Here is a 27054-nt window from a genome sequence, read left to right as displayed (position 1 = left end):
TATTAGAAGAAATGAGAAACTGCAAGAATGATGATGGAGTTCACTATTTTATAACTTTTTGGACAGCTCTGGATTAAAATAGTCTCTCTTTCTCCTTAAGTTAACTTTGTGCAATTAATGCCACTACCATATGGTATGTGCATGAGAAAATGTGAAAAGAGGTAAAACTAAAAAGGAATCCTTCTTCATGGAATATAATACAACAAAATAGATACATTAGAACTTTGTATATAAACTCAATACAAGTAAAATAAATAGGATTTTAAGTGCATTGTGAATGTACATGCTTAAATAAATCATATAATGAGTTTTAACAAGAAAATAATCACATTATTTATAGAAGTTTTACATAAACTTTATAAAAGCTTTTTTTAAGTGGGTGGCATTGCATGTTTATATGACAAAAAGTGTGACTTTAATAAAGCTTGTAACTGGAGGAAGGGAGAAGGGAGGAGGGGAGGAGAGGGAGGGAGAGATGGAGGAGAGGTGACAGGGAGAGACAGATAGCAAGAGAGAGAATGTGTGGCTGATTTTGAAAGAATGTTGTCCTCTCAAAGCAAGTTTATCCCAATGATGAAAATAATGCTCTTCATAATTTTAAAACTGCCCTGTTGTAATTGTTTTAAGGCTGTAGCACATTTTTCACTGATTTTTTTAAAAGATAGCTAAAAGTCTGTTGCACTTGGCACGTTCACTGGAATTACACTGGGTTATAAAGTTTTGGGTAAAAATCAAAAATTAAAAAAAACAAATGTCAAAAGTAAAAATCTGATTAGAAATTAGGGTCTGTTTTCTCATGTGACTTGTAAACCTACTCACAAAAGAGATCAAGTAAAATAAGAATTCTAAAACTCTTATCAACACTAGTATATAGCAATTATAATTTTTTAAGATGACTTTTTAAAAACCAATACTTAGGTGTTAGTACCAAAATATCACTCCAGAAATTCAACCTTGCAATTTGTTTCCTATAGGTGTTATCAGGTACTATCAATTGTGTGTGTTTTCATATATTACTAATGAAAAAAACCTGATAAAGTAAGTGAATCTATAGAAAATCCAGGAAGTAGTGTAGGTTAAATCCGTACTCCAGGTGCTTATTTGCTGCCCTTAACAGGCTTTAATGTGATTGTCTTTTTCTGTCTGTATCCCTTCACCACATCCCTCACCACATACACTGTTCTCCATGAGGGCAGAGAACCATCTACACTGTTCACCAGTATCCTTAGGTCCTAGGACTCTGACAGACACATCATAAGCAATTAATTTGTTAATTAATTTGTTGAATTAAATTGTCTTGTCTCTCCAATGGCAAGGTCCAGGATGTGTCATTAGGACTCAAATTCCAGAGTGTTTCTAGGGAAGTAATGTAGAGACACTTAAAATATTAACTAATTGGTCCAAAAGATAAAAGGAAAAAAATTCCTTTGCCTGAAAGACACAATACCCTAAGAAAAGAATACAATGAATAGATAATTACAAGAGTTTAATAAGTCATATGACAAATGGAAAATACATAATTTCTCTTTAAAAGTGAATGCACTTAGAATAAAATTCAAAACTTAACATGAAAAAGTCCTACCTGATGTGGTCTTCCTCATTTCCAATTTCATTTCTTATTCTCCCTCATGTTCTTTGCATTTCAGCTACCCCGGCCTATTTTCTAAACCTTGAATTTGTCAACCTCACTCATATATTACAGTCTCTGCAACTGCTGTTCCTCCTGTTTGGAATACCTTTTTCTCAGACCTTTGCAGGTACCTTCCTATTCATGATTTAAGTCTCAGAGAGGTCTTCCCTTATAGCTCTGTCTCAAGGAGATTCCCTTGCTTGTCCCTAGGCACTCTTTTACCCTTATTTTCTTCACAGCACTTACCAATATATGAAATTGTCGGTTTAATGGCTCATAGTTTATCACTTCCCATTAGACTGCAGAATCTAAAGAAGACACAGTGTCCTGTTCATAGCTGTAGTAGCTGTAGTCCTGTCTTGAACTGAATTTGGCACATGACAGGCATACATTAATATTTGTTGAATCAATAATGGTAGATGTAAGCATAGGGTGTTAGAGAACACTAAAAAGGGACAGTCCTTTAAAGAATGAGAAAACAACAGAGCTAAGGGCTAGAGACCAATTCCAAGTGGTACTGTTTAGGCCCCTAATTAAACCACATCTGAAATCAGAATAACATTTTTTTTAAATGTGACTGAATACATTTCCTTTTTGCTTAATCCAGTTTGGGTTGGGTTTCCTATTATTTCACTAACAAATACAGTTGTCATTCAGTGAAACCATAGTTTGAAATCCTGGAAAGTTGATTACACTTCTATTTAAATAAGAATACTGTGACATTAAGTTACTCTGAATAAAATAATGCCACCTCCAAGATGGGAATAAAGACACAGACCTACTAGAGAATGGACTTGAGGATATGGGGAGGGGGAAGGGTAAGCTGTGACAAAGTGAGAGAGTGGCATGGACATATAAACACTACCAAAAGTAAAACAGCTAGTGGGAAGCACTCGCATAGCACAGGGAGATCAGCTCGGTGCTTTGTGACCACTTAGAGGGGTGGAATAGGGAGAGTGGGAGGGAGGGAGATGCAAGAGGGAAGAGATATGGGGACATATGTATATGTATAACTGATTCACTTTGTCATAAAGCAGAAACTAACACACAATTGTAAAGCAATTATACTCCAATAAAGATGTTAAAAAAAATAAAAATAATGCCACCTCATGGAGTGGTGGACTCCTTCTGTCATTGCAGCAGACTAGGCAGAGGCAAAGTAACCTCATGACTGAGTTATTGTGTGTTGGACTGAATATTTTCTGCATATCCTTCTTACTGAAGTTTCCATAATTCTATACACAAAACAGCCAATACAATTTGTTAAATAAATGAAACTTTTGAATACTTTCAGTTTTGAACTTGTCTGCCTTCAGCTTAGAAGGTTACATCTCTTTATTTTTTTGACTCAAATTTACATCTGTTTAATTACTGTATTATTTTTTTTCTACTCTATTTTATAGTGTTTAAAAATATTAGTGGAATGCTTGGTTCTCTCTAGAGAAAAATCTATTGATAAAATTGAACAAATAAATATGCATATATTCTATTTTCCATCCATGTAAATAAGACATTAATAATTTGTTGTCATGTAGAAAACAAATCTATACTTTTTGGGGCATCTCTGTTAAAGAGACTACGAAAATTCTTCCTATTTTTTGAATAGGAAAGAATGATTAAGCAGAAGATATTCAAATGAATCAAATCTGAGGTTTAGAGTAGTCCTCCATGGTTTCACTTCTCAATTCTCTATTCAAACATTTCTAGTGCAGGTCAAGGCTAAAGGGGTGAAAAGGGGTCGATAATCAGAAGCTCAAATGAGGCACTGATCAATCATTTAGGATAGAAAAGAAAGGATTTTAATTGATTTGAAGAATGTTTTAGGAAGCCCAAATTATAAATGATTCCCTAAAAGGAAAGATAACTACAGAAGTGCACTTCCGCTCTCTCAGTCTGACGTATTGATGATTTACATTTAGCCATGACGTTTATTGACGTTGTACTAGATACCACCCCCCCACCCCCCCATCCCCCACCCCCCACCCCTGATACAGGGACATCCTTTCACATTGTTCTGTTTTTCTTCCCCACACTATTTAGGTTTTAACTGCCTGGTTTTAACATTAAAATGCTTTCAACATTTAGCTTTTTGGACGGTGAATCTGCATTGTGTAGGACGTATTTTAGAGGGCAACTTCCGCTTAAAAAATGTGATTCTGTGGATCTTCCTGTCTCTGCACATGCTCAACACCCTCTTGTCTCCCCCATGGTTTGCATTATTAAAAAGCTTTGACATGGCTCATCAGAGCTGGCTGCTGTGTTCCAAACGGGTTCCTGTCAAAACAAAATCAGTATACCCTGGAACACAGGCCAGGCCAGCTGAATTCAAAGGGTATTACCTAAATCCCTCTGCATATTTTGCCTTTAAAAAAATGCCAACACTATAACTAGTCTGCCTCTTTATTTTATAATTTTTATTGTTTTTATGTTACAAATGCCTCCCCCTCCCCGCCCCGCTTTCTGAGTCATAAGAATATATCACCAAATGACCTACTTGGACATTTAATACCACTGTGCTCAGAAAAGCCTCTGTTTAAGTACCTAGCTGTTTGAGATTCCTGTCAACTGAATACAAATGAAACGGAAAGGAGAAGGCTCATCACAGGGGTTCTCTTGATAACACTTCATTTAACATATTTCAGTTTAGCAACAAGGGGCCACAAAAAGAAAACTATTTTATTTAAAATGACAGGGCGACTATGTTATGCCCACTGTAACTATGTCCCACACAGGAAGTGATGGTAATCGTAATGGGCCACATTTACAGTTTAACTCTATGGGGTGATTCCTCTCAAATGAATTCACCTCTTGAGCATGACACATCCATATCACATCTCAAAGGCTCACAAAATTGTTATTTCATAGATATTGAAATACAGGGGGAAGGAGGGGTGTTTGATAGCTATTCAACAAAGCACGAAGCAGCTGTACAGAGCAAGGTGTTAGGGAGATTCTAGCATTTAATTGATATGCCAGACAGTGTTTAAAGCATAAGAATAGAAAATGGCCAATTTAAATGTGGTTATAATTAGCTGAGGCTAACATTCCGTTCTGTTCTGAAGTTTTAGGAGACATGAAATCTACAAAAGTACCAGGTCTAATAGTTTCAGGAAGGATCCGTGGTTTTATTTGACCTTACATATATAGATGAATGGAAAAGTGCCTCTTTGATTAGTGCTATTTAAGCACTGTGGATTACTTAGAAATACTATATTTGGAGACCAGTTCTGACCCTGTGTAGTGAGAAATGATTATTTGAGATCTTGATCTGAAAAGCTCTAAAAATAAGTCAAACAGTAGTATTCTAGGAATTTTTACATATTGGAAATCACATCTCTAGCAACCACTACTACTAAAAATTTTATATGGCCGGATAAAATGTGAAACTATTAACTGAAGTTATGATTATGTTGAGCAGTGCTTTCTGAATTTTTCATGAGGGCACTACTCCTGTGGAGGCCTTAGTACTTCCTGGTCCATTTCAAACTCATGAAATCTCTTTGATGTCTTTTGCTTTATCTTGAAAGGATGTTTTTGTCAAATATTAAAAATAGTGTTTTTATAGTTAGTGTGGTGGTGGTTTGACTTGGTTGTGGTTAGGCTGTATATGCACTTTTGTAGTGAGCCTTTTCCCCAACTGGCATTCTAGAACACTGTCTCAAAGTTAGCAAAAAAGCTTCATTTCCTAAATCTCCTGTTAGAACTAATTTTCAGTTAAGATGAATCATGATTATCCTCTGATTTCTCATACTCCCAACATACAGTGCTAAGTAATCTTGTGTGTATATGTACCATGGTTTGTGACTTATAGTATTAAACTATAAAATTCTACCCTGTAGATCCGTGTGTACTGATAAAATGCTTACTTGCTAGCATGAAACTATGTGATTGGAACCATTATAGCAAAAAATAGGTGCCCTAAGAGGAGTCATGGCACTCCTGACATTACTAACACAAGCACCTGGCTACCAATTCAGAAAAGATCTTCATTTCTGTGTCTGTGAAAGAGGATCAGATAAAACAATACAGTTCCACTTCTTGCTTCTGAATTTGAAACAATATGTATAAGGATATTGCCCCTGAAAGTATCTGATTGTGTCTGGTCAGCTGGCTAGGGCTTTCTCTGGCTTGTTGGAAAAATATTTATTTTCCTTGTCCTAACTCCCAGGTGCTACTGCTGAGCAAATGGGAACATCACTGTCAGAAGTATTTGAAAAGAACAAAAAAAAAATTGATTTGGACAATCTATGTGCTCCTGTCATTGACAGAGACACAACTGCGACCAGGGGTATGACTAGGGTCAGAGCAAGGTTAAAAGAAAAGCACCCAGGAATTCTCTCTTGTCATCAGCTTTTCAATCTAACTACTCTTGGTTAGCTGCAGGCAATATATAAGTTTTCATCAAATACCAAGAGACGTTTCATAGTATTTACAAGTTGCACTTAAAATTTTCCCAAGAGGTGGCTACTTTTGCAATAGCAAAACACTTAATATGTGAAGTTCAGATGGTTAGCACATCTATGACATATGAGGATTTCCTGACAACATGGAAATTATAAGCTTATTCATTACCAAGAATTGCGTGAGTTGTATGTGAAACCAAGTAAAAATACTCCTCCTCCTAAGATAACTATTTTAAGGCTGATATTGATTCTGTTATTTTTAAAAGAAATAATTAATTCTTACCAAACAAATATTATCAAGAGATCAATTACTATCACAAAAGAAAGGCTATCTAGGTTCTTTAAAAGACTGCAGCAAACAATGCAGAAAACCATTAAAATAAAGAAATATGTGGTGCAAAAATGAAAGTCACTGAATAAATTGTGTCCATTCTGTGGCAGAATGCTAAACTATAAACAAATCAATTTAAACATTTGTTAAGGAATATAAGCAGATTCAGAGCAGCAATATTGTCTATGAGATTCAGGGACCAATACTTCTAAACAAGACTTTAAATAATTTTCCTTAATATGAGAAATATAATTATCTCTAAAATTTCCTTTAAACTTGATCTCTTGTACACATAAGTTCAAGATTTCATACTTTCAAAGTTTTTTTTTTATCAATATTTAGCTATAAACTCAGCTGTGAGGATACGCATGAGCTAGGAGAATATCCCTGAAGAACTAAATATTAAAAAATTAGTCCTGGAGTAGGATCCAGAGGGGAAAAAATTAAATAAGTGCTAAAGAGACAAGTGTACATGTATTAAGAAAGATGTTATGTAACATCTGAGAAATTTTTAAAACCTGCTGATAGCCTTAATTTTTCAACCTTTGGCAAAATATATTATAAAAAAAAATTCTTGTCTCTGTGAATAATATAATCAAGGCATGAAAATAAGAAAAAGTTAAGCAATGACAATATGTCAGGCATTAATGAAAACAGTTCAAAACAGTAAGTTTAAAGACATATAATTCAACCAGCAATGCTATCCAAGTTCTCCAATGCAGATTTTGAAGAGAGCAGATTTCTTTTTGTGTTTTCACGTTTATGGTACACACTTCCTGTCTGCAGTTTTTAGAGGGTCACTGTGAGTCCTCTAAAGGTTTCTTTATCATTTACTATTATAAATAATTATGTTCCTAAGTGGCAGTTCAAAGCTCAGTACAGCACGCGTACAACACCACGGGAAGATCAGGTGACCTTTCTCCAATTCTCCTCTCTCTGGTGCTGAGGACAGACAAAGTGATATGTCTGTCATACGCCATTACCATTAGAACAGAATCTTGTTCTTTTATTACAACTGAACTCCGCCAGATTTCTCAGCAGGAATGCTAAGTGAAATCAATGTCTTGGATTTCCAGGCTGAGCTTGGAGGTCACAGCCACTCTATCATTTCTCAGCATTATCCTTTCTAGTGCACACACAACCCCCTCAAGCCTCCAACTGGCACGCAGCAGATTGAAAACAGCATGCATCAGAGGACTCATGCTGTACAATTTTACAGTCTTTTGGAGCCCCTTCCCTTTGATTCCCCCCTTCCATTTTTTGCAAATTGCAAATAAGTTTTGTTTGTGTCCTTCTCTGGAGTTGTGAGTCAAAGGCAAATCTAGGAAGAAGGGCAGGTGAGAAAACCCAGAGAAAATGGTTGATTTTTGACAGCTGTCAATAAGATCATTTTCCTTACATCATCACCTAGATGTAGCTTATGATTCTATTATTCTATTGAAAGTACAATAAAGGTACTTTCAACATAAATTATCAGTTTGGCTTATGCCAGGTAGGTAGGCAGATAACAAAAAGCTAAATAAAATAATTCTATTGTATAGTAAGACAGACATAAAAATCCACCAATAAAACACATAGAAAATGCCCCCAGGACACTAAGAATTGATTGTTTCAATATATATATATAATAATAAATGATAACAATTATACATAACTAAAATGGCTTTGTGAAGGCAAAATGTATATTATACCATGTATAAATGTCAATTCCAGCCTCTAAGAAACTAAATTCATGTATTGAAATGGGACCTCTTTACTTATTGTTGCTTGTATTCTTTTAGTTATGTTCTCCATTAAAATGACAACAGTAATATTTATTGGTCTGGCTATTTTTAACCCACTAAACTTTACTGCTTAGCTAAAACACCAAGCACATTTAAGACATCTTTTCTGACAATAAGAATGGTGGGAGACAATATGCTAGAGGACAATGAGCAAAGAAAGGACATATTTTTATTAAATCGTGGCTGTTTCTTAAAAAGGGGCAGTTTATTCTGGGTTAAACTTTTTATGTATTCTATAATAATTGTAGGTGGGAAAAAATACAACATCCATGGTTTTCTTAAACTTTATATGATAGAAAATTCATGAAGGCTAATTTTCCAAAAGTGAAATTTAGCGATAAACTATAAATATATTTTTAAAATTATGTATAATAATAGCTTATAGAAACACAATCCACTTTTTTACTAGTACTAAATAAATGGAGGTGTTTAAAACCATAGAATATGGCAGAATTCTAACATTACTGAAATAATCAATCTCTGCATCCAGTCTGTGGAGTTCTATGAATGTCTGGAACCATATAGCTCCTAAAGCAATGTCCTAATCTTGGCCAACTTTCAGTCACTTTTACATTTGCCATGGTTACCTAAGAAAGTATTGTAGCAAGTGCTCAATAAACATTTGAATAGATGAATGAATGAATGAACAAATAAACAGATGCATAAATGGATGAGGCTGACTGACATCAAAAGCTTCATGATTATTTGAGTTAAGTCATTTGGGGAGAAGATACTAACAATAAAAAGTAATTCTAGGAACCAGGAAAAATCCTTTAGTCCTTTACAAGTGAACTATGTACTATAAAATCATAAGATGAAAAGTCCTAATGTAAAGCATCATTAAAAAACATGATGTGAAATCACATTAATAAGTCATGGGAAAAAAACCCAGGATGATACCTCACAGAGTTACTTGTGTGTAACAATGACTATGCTGCTACAGCTATTTATTTTTCTCAGTGTTAGCCTGTACATGTAATACATTGAAACTGCTGGTCCATGGAGACACCAAAACAGCACTGCTTTAAAATTAAATTATATTTAATAAATGTTATAATTATTACCAAGTTTTAAAAACATATGTTCTGCTGTGATCATGAAGAAAAGCAGACCAGGCCTTAGGTACACATCAAGCACAGAACATGCACGGTCCATTACACAGCAGAAAGAGCTCTTAAAAGTGGTTGATGCATGTTTCCTAGTATCACAGTAGTAAGTACAATGTTTTGCACTGTATATTTGCACATGTTGCTGGTGAGGTCTAAGGTCCTTGTCCAGGTTCAGTTACAATTCCAAATGTATTTATCTCTTACTATATAAAAACAGACTTGGAGGTTTTGGGGAGATAGAGGCTGGAGGACACTTTCCCAACCCATCTCTTCTCTTTCCCAATTTCCACTCTGGATTAATACACTGACTGTGAAAAGCACCTGCCAGGGCACTACGGAAGGAGTAAAAAAATTCTTGGATTGTTTTTTTCTTTTACAATACTTTCTAATTATTTTCTCTGTGTATTTTTTCAACAGTTGTGACTACTCTTAGCCTATTACTCTTTAGACATTTCAACATGAATTCATGAAATGAAGAGCAGAAGCAATTCTCTAGGTAATTCAGCAAAAGACAAAACAGTATTATTTGGGGGGTAAATTAACTGTTATCAGTTTTCTACTTAATATTTTCTAATTGTTAGAAAATATGTGTGATTATTTCCCTGATTAACATCAGGAAAAATTATTTTATGGTTACTCTTTTTACTTTTTCCACAGAAAGTTTAATATATTCATATACTATCATCTAGGTAATATCTTAAAAATCACAAAGAAATTCAAATTAATTTTTCTGCTTCTCTCTTCTTCTGAGCCAAGAAACAAATTACCTGAAACTCTCTTGATCCTTTTCTACATTCTCTCAGGAAATGTTTCCTTAGCTCTAAAAATAAAACTATTCCTAAACAGTCTTACTTTTAACACTAGTATTATCTTCCTATCTGTACATGATCATCTCATTGGCTGAATAATACATCGAAAATTATGTCTATACTATACCTCATAATAATAGTTATTGATATTTATATAAAACATTTTCTGTATGCACTAATCATACTCATATACTAAGGTCTAATTCAGTTGCCCCTTCGGGAAACTTTTCCCAGACCTCTCACTGAAGGTAATATTCTCTTTGTCCTAATAACTTCCAATGCACTTTATCTGTAACTCCTTCTATGACTTTGTACCGTAGAGGATGGGTATCTATTTTATAAGACTGTAAAATTCTTGATGACAGCACACCTATCTTACAAATATTTGTGTCACTCACATTTCCTACTATAAATGCATGTTTGTTGTATAAACGAGTGACTAAATGTATGTATGCAAATTTATAGGGACACCTTCCTTACTGATCCTACTAGACTATTATTTCCTTGGAGATCTAGAGTTTAGCCCAGTTGCTGGCACGTAATAGATATTCAATAAATATCACTGAATGAAAAGTACACTCTAAATGTCAAAACATGTAGTTTCTTCAAAAGGGTACCTTGCTTTTGGGTGGTGGGCTGTTTGTGCTCTTGTCTGTGTGAATGCTGGTAGGAGATACAGCAGCACCAAGGTTGCCTTGGGGTATGCCTGGGAGCTTTCCTCCTGGAGATACCTGCATTGCAGCTAGCTGGGCAGCATATAACTGCTACAGAAGAAAGAGAGAGGGAGAGAGAGAGAGAGAGAGAGAGAGAGAGAGAGAGAGAGGGAGGGAGGGAGAGAGAAAAAAAAAGGACTGAGTAATAAAATAAATGCACCTCTCAGAAAATACCTATAATAAGATGTGGTATTTTTCCAATTGGGTATTTTTGTTTGTGCCCTGGAATATTTAAAGAAAGACACTGTCACCTCAACTTTCATGACTTACTTCTCAGGGGAGAAATGACAGATATGACACATAAGGAGTTTTAGTTTCAGTATATACAGGGACTGAAAACAAGTAACAGTCATCCGTATTTACTCTTTGCCAACATCAGTGGAGGAAAAGTATATCATGCTATATGGTTAATACCTTTATTTTAACCATTTAAAAATTTACACGGTGTGTTACAAAAGAATGAAGCTTCATACACCAAGTAATTTTCTTACTATCCATATGGGCTCAAGCCCTGTATATTTCCTTTCTTTGACTTGCTGAAAAGGGCACCTGTAACAATTTTTTCTGATTATTAGCTGTGTAGAAATACAAAAAAGCCACTGGGAGGGAATGGAAGGGGACTATCTGAAGAACATTATCGGGTCAGTCTACCTCAGTTGATAAAAGTTAACTGGATGCTTGCCAGAATGTCACTTTGCTTCATGATATATAAACACAGACAAACGAGATAATCGAGGATTAGGGTTTTAAGGAATACTATCTAAAGCACACACTCTTCGACTAAGCCATCACATAGTAATTCTTATTAAATAACCAATAAAAATTCTTCAACAAATCAATTTAATAATAAGGGAAAATTTTACTTGATGATGATAGCCGTATCATGTAGTATCTTAAAATATGGAGGTTGCTTTAGATTCAAATAGTCATATCAAATGTTTAGATTAATACTCTTTCATCTCCATTTAGCAGTTTGTGAAAATCTGATTGAAGAAGCAATTATTTATATATACATATACAAATATTAATAAATAAATGTATAGATATACACACATATATATACATATATATGTGTGTATATATATTTAAAATACAACCCAATTTCTTATTTCTCATTTGTCTTAAGATTTCATGGATAGCTTTTACTACGCAAGCTAGAACTTCCATAATAAAAAGACTGATGTTAAAGAAAAAAGCTCTCAAGGAAAAGTGCTGTGAAATAGTTCTCTGTATTATCTTGGTTTTTTATGAAAGGGAAATTTCAAAGGCTGAAACTGCTCAGGATAAGCCAGAGACTCTGATAAGTGGGGTCTCTCTATAAATGAAATAATGAAGACTGGCATTTAAATACATGAAAATACATTTACATTTTTCAGAGTTTCTAGATGCTTTGTTCTAAATGAAAACAGGACATTAAAATTATTTTAAAAATTATAGCTTATTGTTTTATGTCAACTAATGCAAGATACATTCCAGACAAAAGAAACACCAGAGAAGTATATTTATACTATCAATAATGACTGTTCCACCCCCAAAATTTTTTTTGCATGCTTTAGAATTATGTTATTTCTTACCCCAGTCAATCAGAAAGAATAAGATTTAATTCATAAGTCTTTAATAGATTACATAAAAAGTAAAAGGATATGATGTCAAATATGATGAGTGGGAGTGTACCATTTTCAAAGTATCAGAAATGATGCATTTCCCACAATTGGGTTAAAAACCTGTGTCTTAAATTCTGCAATTCACAAAGTAATTTCTTCCATCATCATCCTGAAATGTTTATGAAGCCATTAAGAAAATAACCAATAACCCAGGATATCACTTTGCAAATTAAAACTTTTTCCAGTGTACTGAATTTTAAAATATATGTATTTTAAAATACTGGCTGGATAACTATATTACATATTGTAAATTTCACACTGTACTGTATATTATATCCTTGTCTTTAAAAATGATTCTGGTGCTTATTATTCCTAGAAGGTAACAACACATATTTCTGGTTTAGTATACACAAAATATAAAATTGTTCCATAATTACTAAAGATGACATGGGATATTTTAACCTCTGTAGCTAAAAGGAAAAATGTGAACAAAATAGTGATTCAAAATTTGAATTTGATTATTAAAAAATTATTTCAAAATATTGAAAAAATATTGACTATTTGTATTAATTAGATAATTAAATAGATGGACCAGTCACTCATAAAAGGTAATTAAATGTTTAAACATAAATCACTACAGATTCACAACTTCCAAAGAAGTATTAGAACTATTATTAAAAATAGAAGTATAAATATGTTCCTAAACACTTTAATGAATTTAAAGGTAGGAAATGGTATATACTTGGAATTAAAAAAAAATCATACATGTTCTTCCTTCATTCAAATAAATGCATTATTTTAACCTTTTAAATATGAAATTAAGGTTTACCTTAGGTTTACCTCAGTTAAATTATCCTAAAAAATTCCTTTGGGTAGAAAAGAAGATAAATTTGGAAAATACATGGGCCCATTTAAATACATATTTTTACTAGAACAGTATACTAGTAACTGGTATTTTTACAAAACACAGAGAGTTAAAGTAATTAATGATGAAAAAGTCATAATCTTATTACTCATTCAGTATGGCTAACATTAAGTAGCACCCTAATCTCGCATATCCCCTTCGTCATATTTGGCTTTCTCTATGCAAAGGGTCGATATATAGACATACTTTTCCCCAACTGTGATTAACTTTCTACTATTTCCAGATCATTACATTTTCCACCACACATATCTGATCTTCCTAGTTTGCCAAGGTTTGGAAGTAGGAAAGATCTATTTTCAATACATTTTAGTTTGTGTCAAATATATGTGTTCCTTAAATTTACATTATATTACAGAAGCATAAAAAGGCCTCACGTCTCAGAGAATCTAACATACTTTGGGTCTGCACAAGTAAAATAAACCAGAGATTTTAATACTGCTGGGACCTAATTTGGCCATTCACAAGTTAAAACAAATTATCAGTAGATTTAAAGAAGCTGACAGTGGTTTTCATACCTGGTTATATATCAAGGGTAGGCACCTTAAAAACTACATGCTGCTGAGACTTATTTTAATTCAACCTTTCAAAAAATTAAATCCATTTGTCTATCCATTAAGATGTGTGTTGACTGATATTAAAACAAGAAAGTCTAGAGATGATTAGTATTTTATTTCATTTATTAAATGTTCTTAAAGCAGAATCAAGAATCATGTAGGTATCTGTACTGAGGGAGGTCTATAATCTCAGAATCACTGGCTGACGTTGGTGAGCAGGAAGGGGCATGAAATCTGTGGGGACTGGAAAGCCACCTGAAGTAACAAGCATCCTGTGAACTATAGAACTCATTTACATATTATGTACATATATAATTATAGTCACTTGCAATTATATATAAATAAAAATGTTTAAACAAAAACCTGGCTCACATTTGTCTTTAAAGGATAGTAGAGAGGGGCTTCCCTGGTGGCGCAGTGGTTGAGAGTCCACCTGCCAATGCAGGGGACACAGGTTCGTGCCCCGGTGCAGGAGGATTCCACATGTCGCGGAGCGGCTGGGCCTCTGAGCCATGGCTGCTGAGCCTGCACGTCCGGAGTCTGTGCTCCGCAACGGGACAGGCCATAGCAGTGAGAGGCCCGTGTACCGCAAAAAAAAAAAAAAAAAAAAAAAAGGATAGTAGAGAAAACCCGGAGTTAAATATAAGGTGTATTATGATAAATGTACTTTTATGAAAAACAGTCGTTCTTAACATCAGAAAGAAGTTGAGAGATCCGAAACATAAAAAGCTGAAGATTATGGAGAACACTCAGGGCATGATGTTAACCAGACTAACAGAATAACACTTTTTTACCTTGAAGAATAATCTGACCCTTATCTTGAAATGGATATGTTAGAGGTTTGGTTTGATCTCCAAAACTCCCCAACCCCACAGAGCATTAGGTTTTCTATTCCTTATATTACTTAAAATATTGCATTCTCATTCCCTTTCCCTTCCCCCATCCCTACACCTACTTCAGACAATGATTTTTTTTCTTTTTTAATGGAGACAACCACATACAATTAGGTTGGAATCTATTCATTGGTTACTTAGGGTCTTGGTGCTAATGTGCTCATAAGTGTGTTTCTATATATCTATCTATACATATAAGTAACTCTCACTTTTGTCTCAAACTGTTCCGTAAAACTACATCTTTGTCTTTTCAGCATTTTAAGCTCCTTCAAGGACCATTTCTACTTTTAGAGGGACAGTTAAAAGGAAGGCAAACCACAATTCTAACCCCAGCTCTGAGCTAGTGACCTGGGGTGACCAATCTGAACCACAATTCCTTAATCTGCAAATTCAGGGCTAAATAAAACTGACTTTGCATGGTTGCTGTGAGAAATACATCACATACTGTGCATAAAAAACTCACTTGATCAATAAGTAACAGTTATAATTATTAATGGATTAATTATACCAAGTAAGAACTAGGTAATATTTACCTGCTAACCTCCTACTACAGACTCTGGACTGTGCTAGGTACAGGGGGACACAGAAAATGCATAAACATAGTTTCTTCCCTAAGTCAACACTGGTACACATAAAATATTGAGAATATAAGTGTACTATATGTAACTATATGCCACTGTTAAAGGCATGACAAAAAAGGAAATGAATCAGTGCATTCTGATATGCTTTCATTATAGAGGTGTAGCTAAGCATAATAAAAGAGGTGGCATTCTAGGGAGGGAGCACAATCTAAAGCCAGGCACAGGAGCAGGAATGACCTGGCTGTTGCAAAGGGAATAGAGAGGATGGTGTGGAACAGTAGGTGAGAGAGTGGGTGGTAGACAGGACAGTGACCTAATTGAGTGCAAACCTTGGGAAGAACAAAACAGTACTGGGTGCAGGCTAAGTTCAACTTACAGAAAATCGTGAAATATAGGCAAAACAGTTTAAATTTAATATGTAGGCAAGAGAAAGCCACTGAATGTTTGAGAGCAATATATATGTTTTAAGCTAAAACATATATATTGTTTTAGTTAAGATAAAGACAAGAGTTATATCACTTCTGAGGTTATCAAAATTTAGCAGCAGTAATTTGAATGATAGTTTGAGTTGAAGTAACAGTTGTGAAAATGAAGAAGGAAAAAAAAAGATTCCATGATCTGAGTGAAGAGTGCTAACACACTGCACAACCGCTTAATACTGTTTTTGCTAAATTAGTTGTTTAAAATTATTTTATAAGTAGGATCATTTTCTCCAAATGAAATTTCATATCAAACACTGATACATAGAGAGAAAAAAGAGGTGTACTATAACTATAAATGAATTTTACATATTTTAACATTTAATTAAATGAGACCAGTGAGGTTGTTTTAACTATCCCAAGAATTTAAAGAGGTACAGGGCTGAAAGTTGAAGTCCTTTATCACACGTGGTGATCAAGAAAGCTCTCAGGGGGCTTCCCTGGTGGCGCAGTGGTTGAGAGTCCGCCTGCCGATGCAGGGGACACGGGTTCGTGCCCGGGTCCGGGAAGGTCCCACATGCCGTGGAGTGGCTGGGCCCGTGAGCCATGGCCGCTGGGCCTGTGCGTCTGGAGCCTGTGCTCCGCAGCGGGAGAGGCCACAACAGTTAGCGGCCCGCATACCACAAAAAAAAAAAAAAAAGAAAGAAAGAAAGCTCTCAGAAATAAGTAGTAGTCACTTCTAAACTCTCACCTAAGCAAACACATATAGACCTAAATCTTCAAAAAGAACGTTGCATAGCTAAAAACTCCCTTGTCAATAGCATCTTCAAGTTCAAATATATGTACAGAAATGGGAGGTGATTCTTTTTTTAAGTGTAGTGACTGAAATCTGACAATAAAAGTTAATATGTCTACAATGTGTTAACTGTTTTGATTAGAGATTTTAAAATGTGTGTGTTGCAGCTTATTATGATTTTAAAAGTTGATAAATGTGTACTTCTAAAGCTTAAATCTAACCTGAGAGATTTATGTTAGATATGATGTATATGAAAAGCATGTTTGTTTTTTTTAAGGGCAGGGACAAAGAATAACATTTGTGAGGAAAAAATTCAGAAAGCAATTTCAAGGCTCCATAAGTGTTATCTTTATGGCTTAATTTCAGCTTCCTAATGTAACTTAAATGTGGAGTTTAAAGAGAAACTAATGTACTGAAGAAAATCTTTCAAAACATATCAGCATGTTACAATGTGAATAAATTTGCTTTGCACATTATTTTTCATAATGTTTCTTCACAGAAAATTATCAGAGCAACTTGAGTTAAAACATGGACTTCTTGCTCTAATACTGTCAGCTCTTCTTTTTGAGGTTATTTGAGCATATTGCATGAAAAACACAATAGGCCTTAAATTTGTTGGATTCCAGGGCAAAAGTGCAAATAGAAACTCACATGCCAAATATATAAAAATTTACAATTTACAAATCTAGCTAATGATGTGTTTAATAAAATATGGTTCATTTTCCCAACTGGACAAACACACCTTCAAAATAGCTGGGTGCAAATGAATACCAAAATGAGATACCACTTCACAATCCGTTAGGACAGCTATTATCAAAAAACCTGAACATAACAAATATTGGTGAGGATGTGGAGAAATTGGAACCTTTGACCTTTTCTGCTGGGAATATAAAATGGTGTAACTGCTTTTGGAAAACACTACGGCAATTCCTCAAAAAATGAAACAGAATTACCAAATGATCCAATAATCCCTCTTCTGGGTATATATTCCAAATAATTGAAAGCAGGGCCTGGAACAGATATTTGTACACCCATGTTCACAGCAGCATTAGTCACAATAGCCAAAAGGTGGAAGAGATCCAAGTGTCCATCAAGGGGGGAATGGCTAAGCAAAGTGTGTCATATACATATAGTGGAATATTATTCAGCCTTAAAAAGTAAGGGAGTTCTGACAAATGCTACTACATGGATGAACCTTGAAGACACTATGCTAAGTGAAATAAGCCAATGATAAAAGACCGAATATTGTATGATCCCTCTTATACGATGCATGTAGAATAGTCGTTTTTATAGAGACATAAAGAGCGGTGGTTCCCAGGAGCTGGGGGTCGGGTGGGGAGGCGGGAAGGGACGTAACTGCTTAATAGGTACAGAATTTCAATTTGGGGAGATGAAAAAGTTCTGGAGATGGATGCTGATGATGTTTGCACAACAATGTGAATGTACTTAATGCCAATGAGCTGTACCTTTAAAAATGGTTAAGATGGCAAATTCTATGTTATGCGTATTTTCCCCTCCACACACAAAAATGATGTGGAGGGCAGATGTGAATTTCGATTCCTGCTCTCCTTGGTGTTTTAAGGCTAGGCCCACAGCCTGTGCTCCTGTTCTTCTTACCCCCAGCTCCATTCAAGAGAAGATGAATCGTTTTGCCCTAGATGGGATACCTTTCTTGGCTGTGACTATCTTCTAAAGCGCTGTTAAGGTGGGGCCCAGCTGCAGCCCTGCTAGATAGGCGTCTTCAAGGAAGTTGTAAGAGAAAGTTAGAATGGAACGATATTCCAGGTAAGTGAACATAACATGCAAAGTCATAAAGTTAACTTTTAAATCCACCAACAAAATATATTTAAGTATTTAAGGTTTTCCTATATACCATAGAGGGAACTTTTAAGAGAAACTTTCCTCTTCCCTTTTTAAAATAAAAGTACACACTCCTTCTACTGCCCCTAGGTTAGATGTGAGGCTATCTTCTTTTGCAGTCAACACTACTGGGGCAGGGCTGGAGGAGACTGAAGAAAAAGAGATCTGGCTTCTTCCGTTTAGCATGTTTTTGAGGTTCCTCCATGTTGTAGCACGTATAAGTAGTCTGTTCCATTATATTGCTGAATGGTACTCATTTGTATTGATATACCATATTTGTTTATCCATTTATCCAGTTGATGGACATTTTGTTTGTTTCCAATTTTAGGCTATTATGAATAGTCCTGCTATGAATGTTCCAGTACAAGACTTTGTGTGTTTTCATTTCTCTTGGCTACCCAATTCCTAGGATTGGATTTTGCTAGGTCATATGGTAATTTAATGTTTACTTTTTCAAGGTACTGCCAAACTTTCTAAAGTGGCTGAACCTTTCTGCATTCCCACTAGCAGTGTATTATCATCAATACTTGGTATTGTCTGTCTTCCGATCATAACTATTCTAGTAGAAGTGAAGTGGTATCTCATTGTGGTTTTAATTTGCATTTCCCTAATGAATGATGACATTGAGCATCTTTTCATGTGCTTACTAGCCATTTCTATGTCTTCTTTGGTAAAATGCCTATTCCGATCTTTTGTTGTTTTAAGAAATCGGGTTATTTTATCGTTGAGTTGTAAGAGTTCTGGACATCTGAATTCAATTTTAAAGAGTAAAACCTATCAGAGAGACTGCGAGGGTCCAGTTTAATGGCAGTGTATAGTTTTTGTCAAAAGGTCCATAATGATAAACAATATAATGACAATAATAAGTACCAGAAATAAACATATTTTCCTCTTATATAATTTTATATATTTACACAATAATTTTTAAATTTTTTAATTTTCAAAAATCCTAGTAGAGAAGTACAATACTGATTGTAAAGGACCCTGCACTCTTTGTACCCACCAAGGAACACTAGCATATCAAAGTGAGCTCTGAAAGTTGATGACTTTTTTTAACCACTAAGGGGACTGCTGGAAGAAACGGAGACTAGACAGAGTTGACAGCTGGCTCTAAAGACTGAGACTCTTTGTCAAGTCTGTGTTGAGGGTGAAAGGCTTGGGGAAGGGAGTAGATGGTTAGAGCTCTCTTCTACCCTCCTTGGTGGTATGTAAGTGGGGTGGGGCTGGAGGGAGTGAAGCATTTCTCCTGTAGCTTCCCCAGATCTCCCAGAGACCATGGGAAAAAGTGATTGGGAGAATCACAGGTGCCGGAGGAATCTGAGAGGCATTTGCACTTCATCTCCAATCCGGCGTTGCAACTGAAGAGTTATTCTCAAGGGAGCAAAGGAAGTGATAGTCTGGGTATAGCAGGGACTGGAGTCACTTGGAGAAGCAAGTTCAAGTAAGTATACACAATGTGGAAGATCCAGGATCTTGTGTATTTGGACACAATTCCTAAGGAAACTTGAGGAAAAGAAAGAAACACATCAAACCAAAAGAGTAAGTAAATTCAGACTTAGTAGAGATTTGTGGAAATGAAGGATAACTAATAGTATATCAATGGTACATAATTTAAAAAACAAACCATCTGGAGCTGCTGGAATGTAAGAGTTTCAATAGCAGGTTAAGCAAGGGAATTACTTGAGTGGATAAAGTCTCTGAAAGGCTGGATGGTCAGCGGACATACAGAGATGAGTTCAGGATTGCAGGAAGACAAGCCACAAGGGGAAAACAATTGTCATCCACTTTAGAAAGGAATGTTTTGTCTTTAGAGAGAACTGGTGAGCCACTTGGAAAACCTGCCTGAGGAAATATGGGGCTGCCTGCTAGGGCCTCAGAGGTAGAAACTACTACTATTATGACCCACATCTCCTTAAATACATCACTCCTGGGTGATATATCTTGGAAAAGTTACAATACAAAAGTAAAATATTATGTCTGGCTATGGTGTGGTTTTACTATTAAAAAGCTATAGTAAATACATGTACAAAAGCTATATTATCTGTGTAAAGCTGCCATGACCAAATATTAATAATATATAGACAATCTTTATTATTTTATTCCAAATTCAGTCCCACTCAGTGTGATACTTGGAATATGGAACTATCAGAGAGGGATGTAGTGTTGAGAGGGTGTGAAGATGGCATCCTACTAAAAATTAAAGAATACATTTGAACTTATTTAAACCTGAAGACCTTTTTCCCAGGTATGATGCTCTCATGCTGTTTCTGTCACACTGCAGATACTGAAGCATATAAATAAGAAACACTTCAAATGAAATAGATTTTAAAAGGCTTTCTTCATTTTATTACACACCAGTAAACCTTGAATAGCTAGAAAAACATTTTGACTCTTATAATTGAAGCAGTTCCTCAAAGAACCAGATATATTTGCGAGAGTCATGCAAGAAAAACACCAACTGAGAGTTTCTCTCTCTCTTTCTCACTCCTTCCTCGTTTTTTCTACCCCACAAGCCATCTTCATATACTGCACAGTAATCCATTACAATATGTTCCAACATCTGTCTCCCCATATGATGTATGACCTATTCGATTGACCCTTTTTATGCCACTCCAGACTTGCTGTTCATTACTGTGGGAGGATGAACGCTCTGCAGCTATTCCTGAGGTCACCAACCAGTAAGTACACCTCCATTTGGCAAGGTAAGGAGGACACTGGCTGGAAAGCTCTTCAGATCTTTTCTAGATCAGTGACTCTACTCTTATCTTTAATTAGTTTAACTTATGGGAATAAAACACTGCTGACATTCCTTTCAAAGTAACAATAAGCACAGAAATGCTTGTTTACTGGGGAAAAAATCTTTTGCTACCAAGAATTCATTATTAAATACAGAAAAGCTGAGAATCATCAGAAAGAATTTTAAAGCAAACGCTTATCTTTGGCTAAGTTCATAATTGTGAAATCATTGTTCGTGTTATCCCCATAGGTTGGGGGGGAGGGTGTATAATAGTAATCAAAACATTAAAAACACTGAGGATTTTAACTCAAAACAAAAAGTAAATGAGTGTTAGTTCATATTAAATCAGACTATATATGTTATTTTGTATATTATAAAAAACAGACTCACTTCCAGAATGCATACTTGCTGAATGCTTAAAAATACTTGGCATATTTGGGAGAGGAAGTGCAATATCTGTGATTTTCTCAGTGACTATGATGTACCACCCACTTTGCTATTAGTCTTTATGGTATTTCAGGGATCGCCATAACAATTCTGTGTGTTCAATGGGGAAAGTGAAAGCTCATAAATTGCCCGAGGTTAAGTAACTAGTAGTGTTAGAAGTCTGAGTATCCCTTAAAATTCTCTTTTCTATTACGTACCATATAAACTTACCACATGCGTAGCAATGTTACAATGTGAAGGTGCTTTCCAAACTTCAACTTTACATGATGAATTTATCTCCCTCTACCCCACTGGGATTCCCCTACCTGCTGGCCACTGGTAATAAGGATTTTCCTAAGCTCCGAGTCAAAGATAGTTTCCAAGACCGGGGTTAAAGGCTTCAAGAGTAAAAAACTTCTTTAATCTCTAGTGACAGAACTCTACTTTCCCTGAAAAAAGCGCATAACCATTAAAGATTTTTTTTTCTTTAGTCGTTTTGTTGTACTGCTAGTACTAATAGACAGCACATGTGATGGGTTAAATTTAAGAAGACTTCTTCCTGTGGATTTCCCCCTTATGTTTTCCTTCATTTCTTTCATTGTAAACCATTAAGATTAAGGAAATATTGCATATTAATTAGTGTTGATTATTTGAGTACATAACATTAAGATGAATTAATCTCAGTTTCAAGAGAAATTGGATACAGCACGATAACAGCAGCAGCAAAAATAATCATAGTAGCTAGAATTCACAGGAAGCTTACTGTGTGCCAGGCCCAGGCCATATCTCTCTGAACCTTCTCAACAACCTTAGGAAATCCATTATTATTTTGTGGAGGAGAACACTAAAGCACAGAGAAAGAAAAAGTCATCTGTCCAAAGTCACACAGGTAAGCTGAGGTTAAAATTCAAGTGTTTTTTTTTTTGGGGGGGGGGTACGCGGGCCTCTCACTGTTGTGGCCTCTCCCGTTGCGGAGCACGGACTCCGGACGCGCAGGCTCAGCGGCCATGGCTCACGGACCCAGCCGCTCCGCGGCATGTGGGATCTTCCCGGACCGGGGCACGAACCCGTGTCCCCTGCATCGGCAGGCGGACTCTCAACCACTGTGCCACCAGGGAAGCCCAAAAATCCAAGTCTTTTAATAGAGTTTATAACTCTTAACCTCTATGCCTTATGAAGCTCTTTTCCTATCATTCTAATATAATAGTAGGGTCTGGGGCTTTGGAGCAAAGAGATGAACAAGCCTGGGGAGGGCAATTCTAAGAGTACTTCTGACAGAGACTGGGCTCTTCTGATAGTAACTACATTACTGCAGATGTAGGGTAGGAAGGAATTGAGAAGTACCCGAGGACACTTTTCCTAGCATTTTCATCCTCTTTCCATTTGGCCACTGCCAGTAAATACTGTCTCAGTTTGGTTTTCTTCTCAACTCGTGGTGCTGGGAAAACATTTAAGAGAGAGCTATAATATGGTCAGACAGACCAGGAAAGGCTTCCCTATAAATATGATTAGTTAGAAATCAGAAGGATGAGATGATGTAACTACATACATGGAGCAGGAAGGAGTATTGGCAGACGGACCCTGTGGTAGAAGAGAACAAGACAAATACAGGGCCTTGGAAGAAGGTCAGTGAGGCTCCAGTGTACTGTGAGAGGTGTTTGGAAAGGCAGACGGGAAGCTAGAACAGTTTAAAAAGAGGAATGATGTAACAAGATTTGCATTTCCACAAGGTTAGTCTCGATATACAATAATATGAAGAACTGATTGGAAGGGTTTGGTTCACCTATAACCCACTTTTACCTAGAATGATGTTGACCTAATCACTTTTTTTTACATGATTTAAAATTGATTCAAAATCAAGTATAGAATAAATCTGGATATAAAATTTTCAACATTTTGAGCCTCATCCTTATTTAAATATTTGCTCTTTTCCGTATAATTTATACTAAGAATTTAATTATATTTTAAAAACTGTATTTTGCTTCAATTCCTTGATTTTTCTAGACCATTTAAAAAAAAATAAGAAAAACATATTTAAAATTGGCTACTATTTGCACTACCCAAATCACATATTACTCTTAAATCAATTAAAATAACAAAAATACACCTTGCATTTAGAGCGTATTTCGACTTTCATTAGCTCCTCTGATCACAAAAGTCTTCCCTTTCAATTGTGCTGGACATATTTCTCATATATCATTGATGTAGTTCACAGAAATAATCAGTTGTAACTCCTGCTTTCCTGACTTAAATTGATTGATTCATTCAATTATTTATTTGGGCACCTATTATGCATCAAGCACTATTCTAGACACTTAGAACATATCAATGAACAGAGATCTCTGCCTTAATGAAAAGAATTTTAATGTTTTTCCCCAAGAAAAATTATAAGACTTAAATCTTCTGTTATATCTGTCCAGTAGTTATCTAATATTTCTCCATATGACACTATATGTTACTTATGATTATAATTGGTAATTTATATATCCCTGATTCTTAACATTTTAAAATATTGTCTTTGAAAGAACTGAAGTCATTCTTAAAAGTAATGATTGAGAGATACATGCTACAACATTGATGAGCCTTGAAAACATTATACTAAGTGAAATCAGCCAGACACAAAAGGACGAATATTATATGATTCACTTATATGAGGTACACAGAGTAGGCAAATTCATAGAGACAGAAAGTGGAATAGAAGTTACCAGGGGCTGAGGCAAGGTGGTGGGGAATGGGGAATGGGAAGTTATTATTTAATGGGTACAGAGTTTCCATGGGATGATTAAAAAGTTCTGGAAATAAATATTGGTGGTTGGTATACAATACTGTGGAGGAATTTAATGTTACTGAATTGTATACTTAAAAATGGTTAAAATGATAAATTTTATTGTTCTGCATATTTTACCACAATAAAAAAGTATATGATTAAGTGGGCAATAGAAAAATTGCTATATTCCAGTACCACATTAAGCTTCATTTCTTTAAAACAATTTTTCTCCTAATTTGTTCACATGTGTTGGTTCATCTTGTAAATTAACTGAAGAGAACAGATTTAAATGGGGGAAGGAATATTATTTTAAAGTAAAAGGAGATTGGAAATATTACATTCTTCTAAAAAATACTTACTAAAAATCACCCTAGGCTTTGGGAAACAAATATAAAGCAAGAAGAAAAGGCACCTGATTCTAAATCAACCAAATCCAGTAATGCCCCTTTCAAATTAATGGCTGCTCTGAAACAGCAGCTACGAGATCGTGTCGACCCTTCACTCACTGACTTTGCAAAAAGCACAGTATTTGCCAGTCCTACTGTAAAAGATAGTTCTCTCTTCACTTTCCCCACCTACTCCAAAGCTAGCTTCTTTTTCATATCCAGATGATTGTTTATGAGCTCAGTCCTGTTTCAACTGTCACTCTTTACATCAAGGAAAGATAGATGGGACACACCAACCCCAACCTAAATGACCTTTGGATGTGACAAGAGTTTTAGGTCAGCCTTGCTAAATGGAGGCCTTGGTGTATCGAGACATGCCTTGGGGTGAAATTTACAGTGAATTTATTATCTCCCAATGCCCTTTGGACTGCTTCCCACCATCAAACACCATGGCAGCACTTGGAACAGGAAGAAATACATTAACTGGAATCTGATCGTTTTAAAAGGTTACAGCTGCCCAAATATAATTTAATTTCATACTTGCCCTTTGAGGGTTTGGTGTATATTTTCATTTTATGACTGCAAATGATAAAGCTCTTAAGATTCCAGGCAATAAAAAGAGGAAAAAAAAGTATTTTAAGGGTTAGAAGTCTATTCAGTTCATACTCAATGAATGAAGTGACAAATTAGCTTTTTAAAAAAAATCTAACATTTCTCTTTTTTATCTGGACCATCTTTTTTTTTTTTTTTTTTTTGCGGTATGCGGGTTTCTCACTGCTGTGGCCTCTCCCGTTGCGGAGCACAGGCTCCGGATGCGCAGGCTCAGCGGCCATGGCGCACGGACCCAGCCGCTCCGCAGCATGTGGGATCTTCCCAGACCGGAGAACGAACCCGTGTCCCCTGCATCGGCAGGCGGACTCTCAATCACTGCGCCACCAGGGAAGCCCTCTGGACCATCTTTTATTCCTCTTCTGACCCTACACTTCGACGTTTGGTTGAAATCAATATGTGAACACCAGCCTCAGATCTCAGCCAGATTAAAAATTAAAAGGATGATTTAAAAAATGAAGATAAAGTCAATCTGATTTAAAGTGAAAATAGTTTAGTATAGGAAACATATTTTTCATTAGTGTTTCCTCTCACATAATTGGGAAGATTTTCCCATTAAAGTATATCAACATCAAATTGACTTACCATTGATCCAGTACTTTTCTAGTATATTACACTTTCCACAAACTTTAATGAAAGAGTCACAAAACCCTCTATAAATGCCACATCACAGCCTTATCAGTTTAATTAGTAAATATTATTACTATTATTTTATCAACAGAGAATAAGAGATATGGTGTTACTAATGCAATAGAATTAATCAGAAAAAAGTCGGACACAAAATTCAGATAAAATCCCCTATAATTTATTATTTTAAGACATCAAAACAAAACAAAACAAAACCCAACGCTTACTCTTTCCCTTTAACTTAATACTTCACCAGAGACTTAACGGTTTTTTAAATATCAATCCAATAGAGTTTGAGGCAACACAGTATTTTGGACTTACTGTTTGTAATGAGAAAAGCCACACTGGTCAAAGGCAACTTACAACTGTGTGTGTGTAAATATGCATTCGTTCATCATTCTTTAGTTTAGTCAACAAATATCTCTTGAAAGATACTGAGCAGTTCCTGTGAAGCTTACACTTTTAAAAAGATTTTTCATATTATTTTAAGAGGGTACTCCTAATATATGAACAGCAAAGAAACACTCAGCATTTAAGTATTATAAAACTTAAACAGGTAATTACAAATATTAACATTTTTATTAGCAAATTTTAATTTCATGTTGACATGTCACTGTTTCCAAAGTATTTTGCATAGCATTTAATCTGCATAACAATCCAGTGGGGCAGGTATTAACATCCCCATTTACAGATTATGAAAATGTAGCCTAGCAAAGTTAAGGAACCTGCCCCGGGTAGCAAATCTAGTGGTTACCGAGACTGAAATGCTCTGTATGGTAACGGGAAACAGTACTTATTCTTTTACTCATTTGTTCAATTATCCCTCTTTCAGTCAACAAATATTAATTAAAGGCCCACCTAAAGTGAGAAAAATGAAAAGGCAAACATTATCCAGGAATCAATTAAAAGGATCTTACTCTCCTCTCTCTAAAGAAGATATAGAAATGGCTAAAAAAGCACGTGAAAAGCTGCTCAACATTACTACCCATTAGGGAAGTGCAAACCAAAATCACAATGCAATACCACCTCAAACCCATTAGGATGGCTATGCTCAAAATAAACAAACAAAAAACACAAAAAATACCAAATGT

At 35.4% G+C, this 27054-nt stretch overlaps 1 protein-coding gene across 8 annotated transcripts in view; it reads right to left on the bottom strand.

Annotated features, from left to right (window-relative positions):
- The window catches only part of SOX5 (SRY-box transcription factor 5), a gene marked incomplete at both ends in the record, with an annotated part of 680357 nt that overhangs the window by 58879 nt on the left and 594424 nt on the right, over positions 1-27054 (bottom strand). For 6 of the 8 annotated variants that reach the window (XM_079714354.1, XM_079714355.1, XM_079714348.1 and 3 more), the window contains one exon: positions 10684-10830. The exons of the other annotated variants lie outside the window; for them this stretch is intronic. In XM_079714354.1, the coding sequence (XP_079570480.1) occupies positions 10684-10830 (147 nt within the window). The remainder of the gene's footprint in view (positions 1-10683; positions 10831-27054) is intronic. 8 annotated transcript variants of the gene reach the window in all.

This window comes from Hyperoodon ampullatus (assembly GCF_949752795.1).
Source record: "Hyperoodon ampullatus genome assembly, chromosome: 11".
NCBI classification, from domain to species: Eukaryota; Metazoa; Chordata; class Mammalia; order Artiodactyla; family Ziphiidae; genus Hyperoodon; species Hyperoodon ampullatus.
The sequence above is the reverse complement of the archived record's forward strand: the minus strand, read 5'-3'. Positions and strand labels throughout refer to the sequence as shown.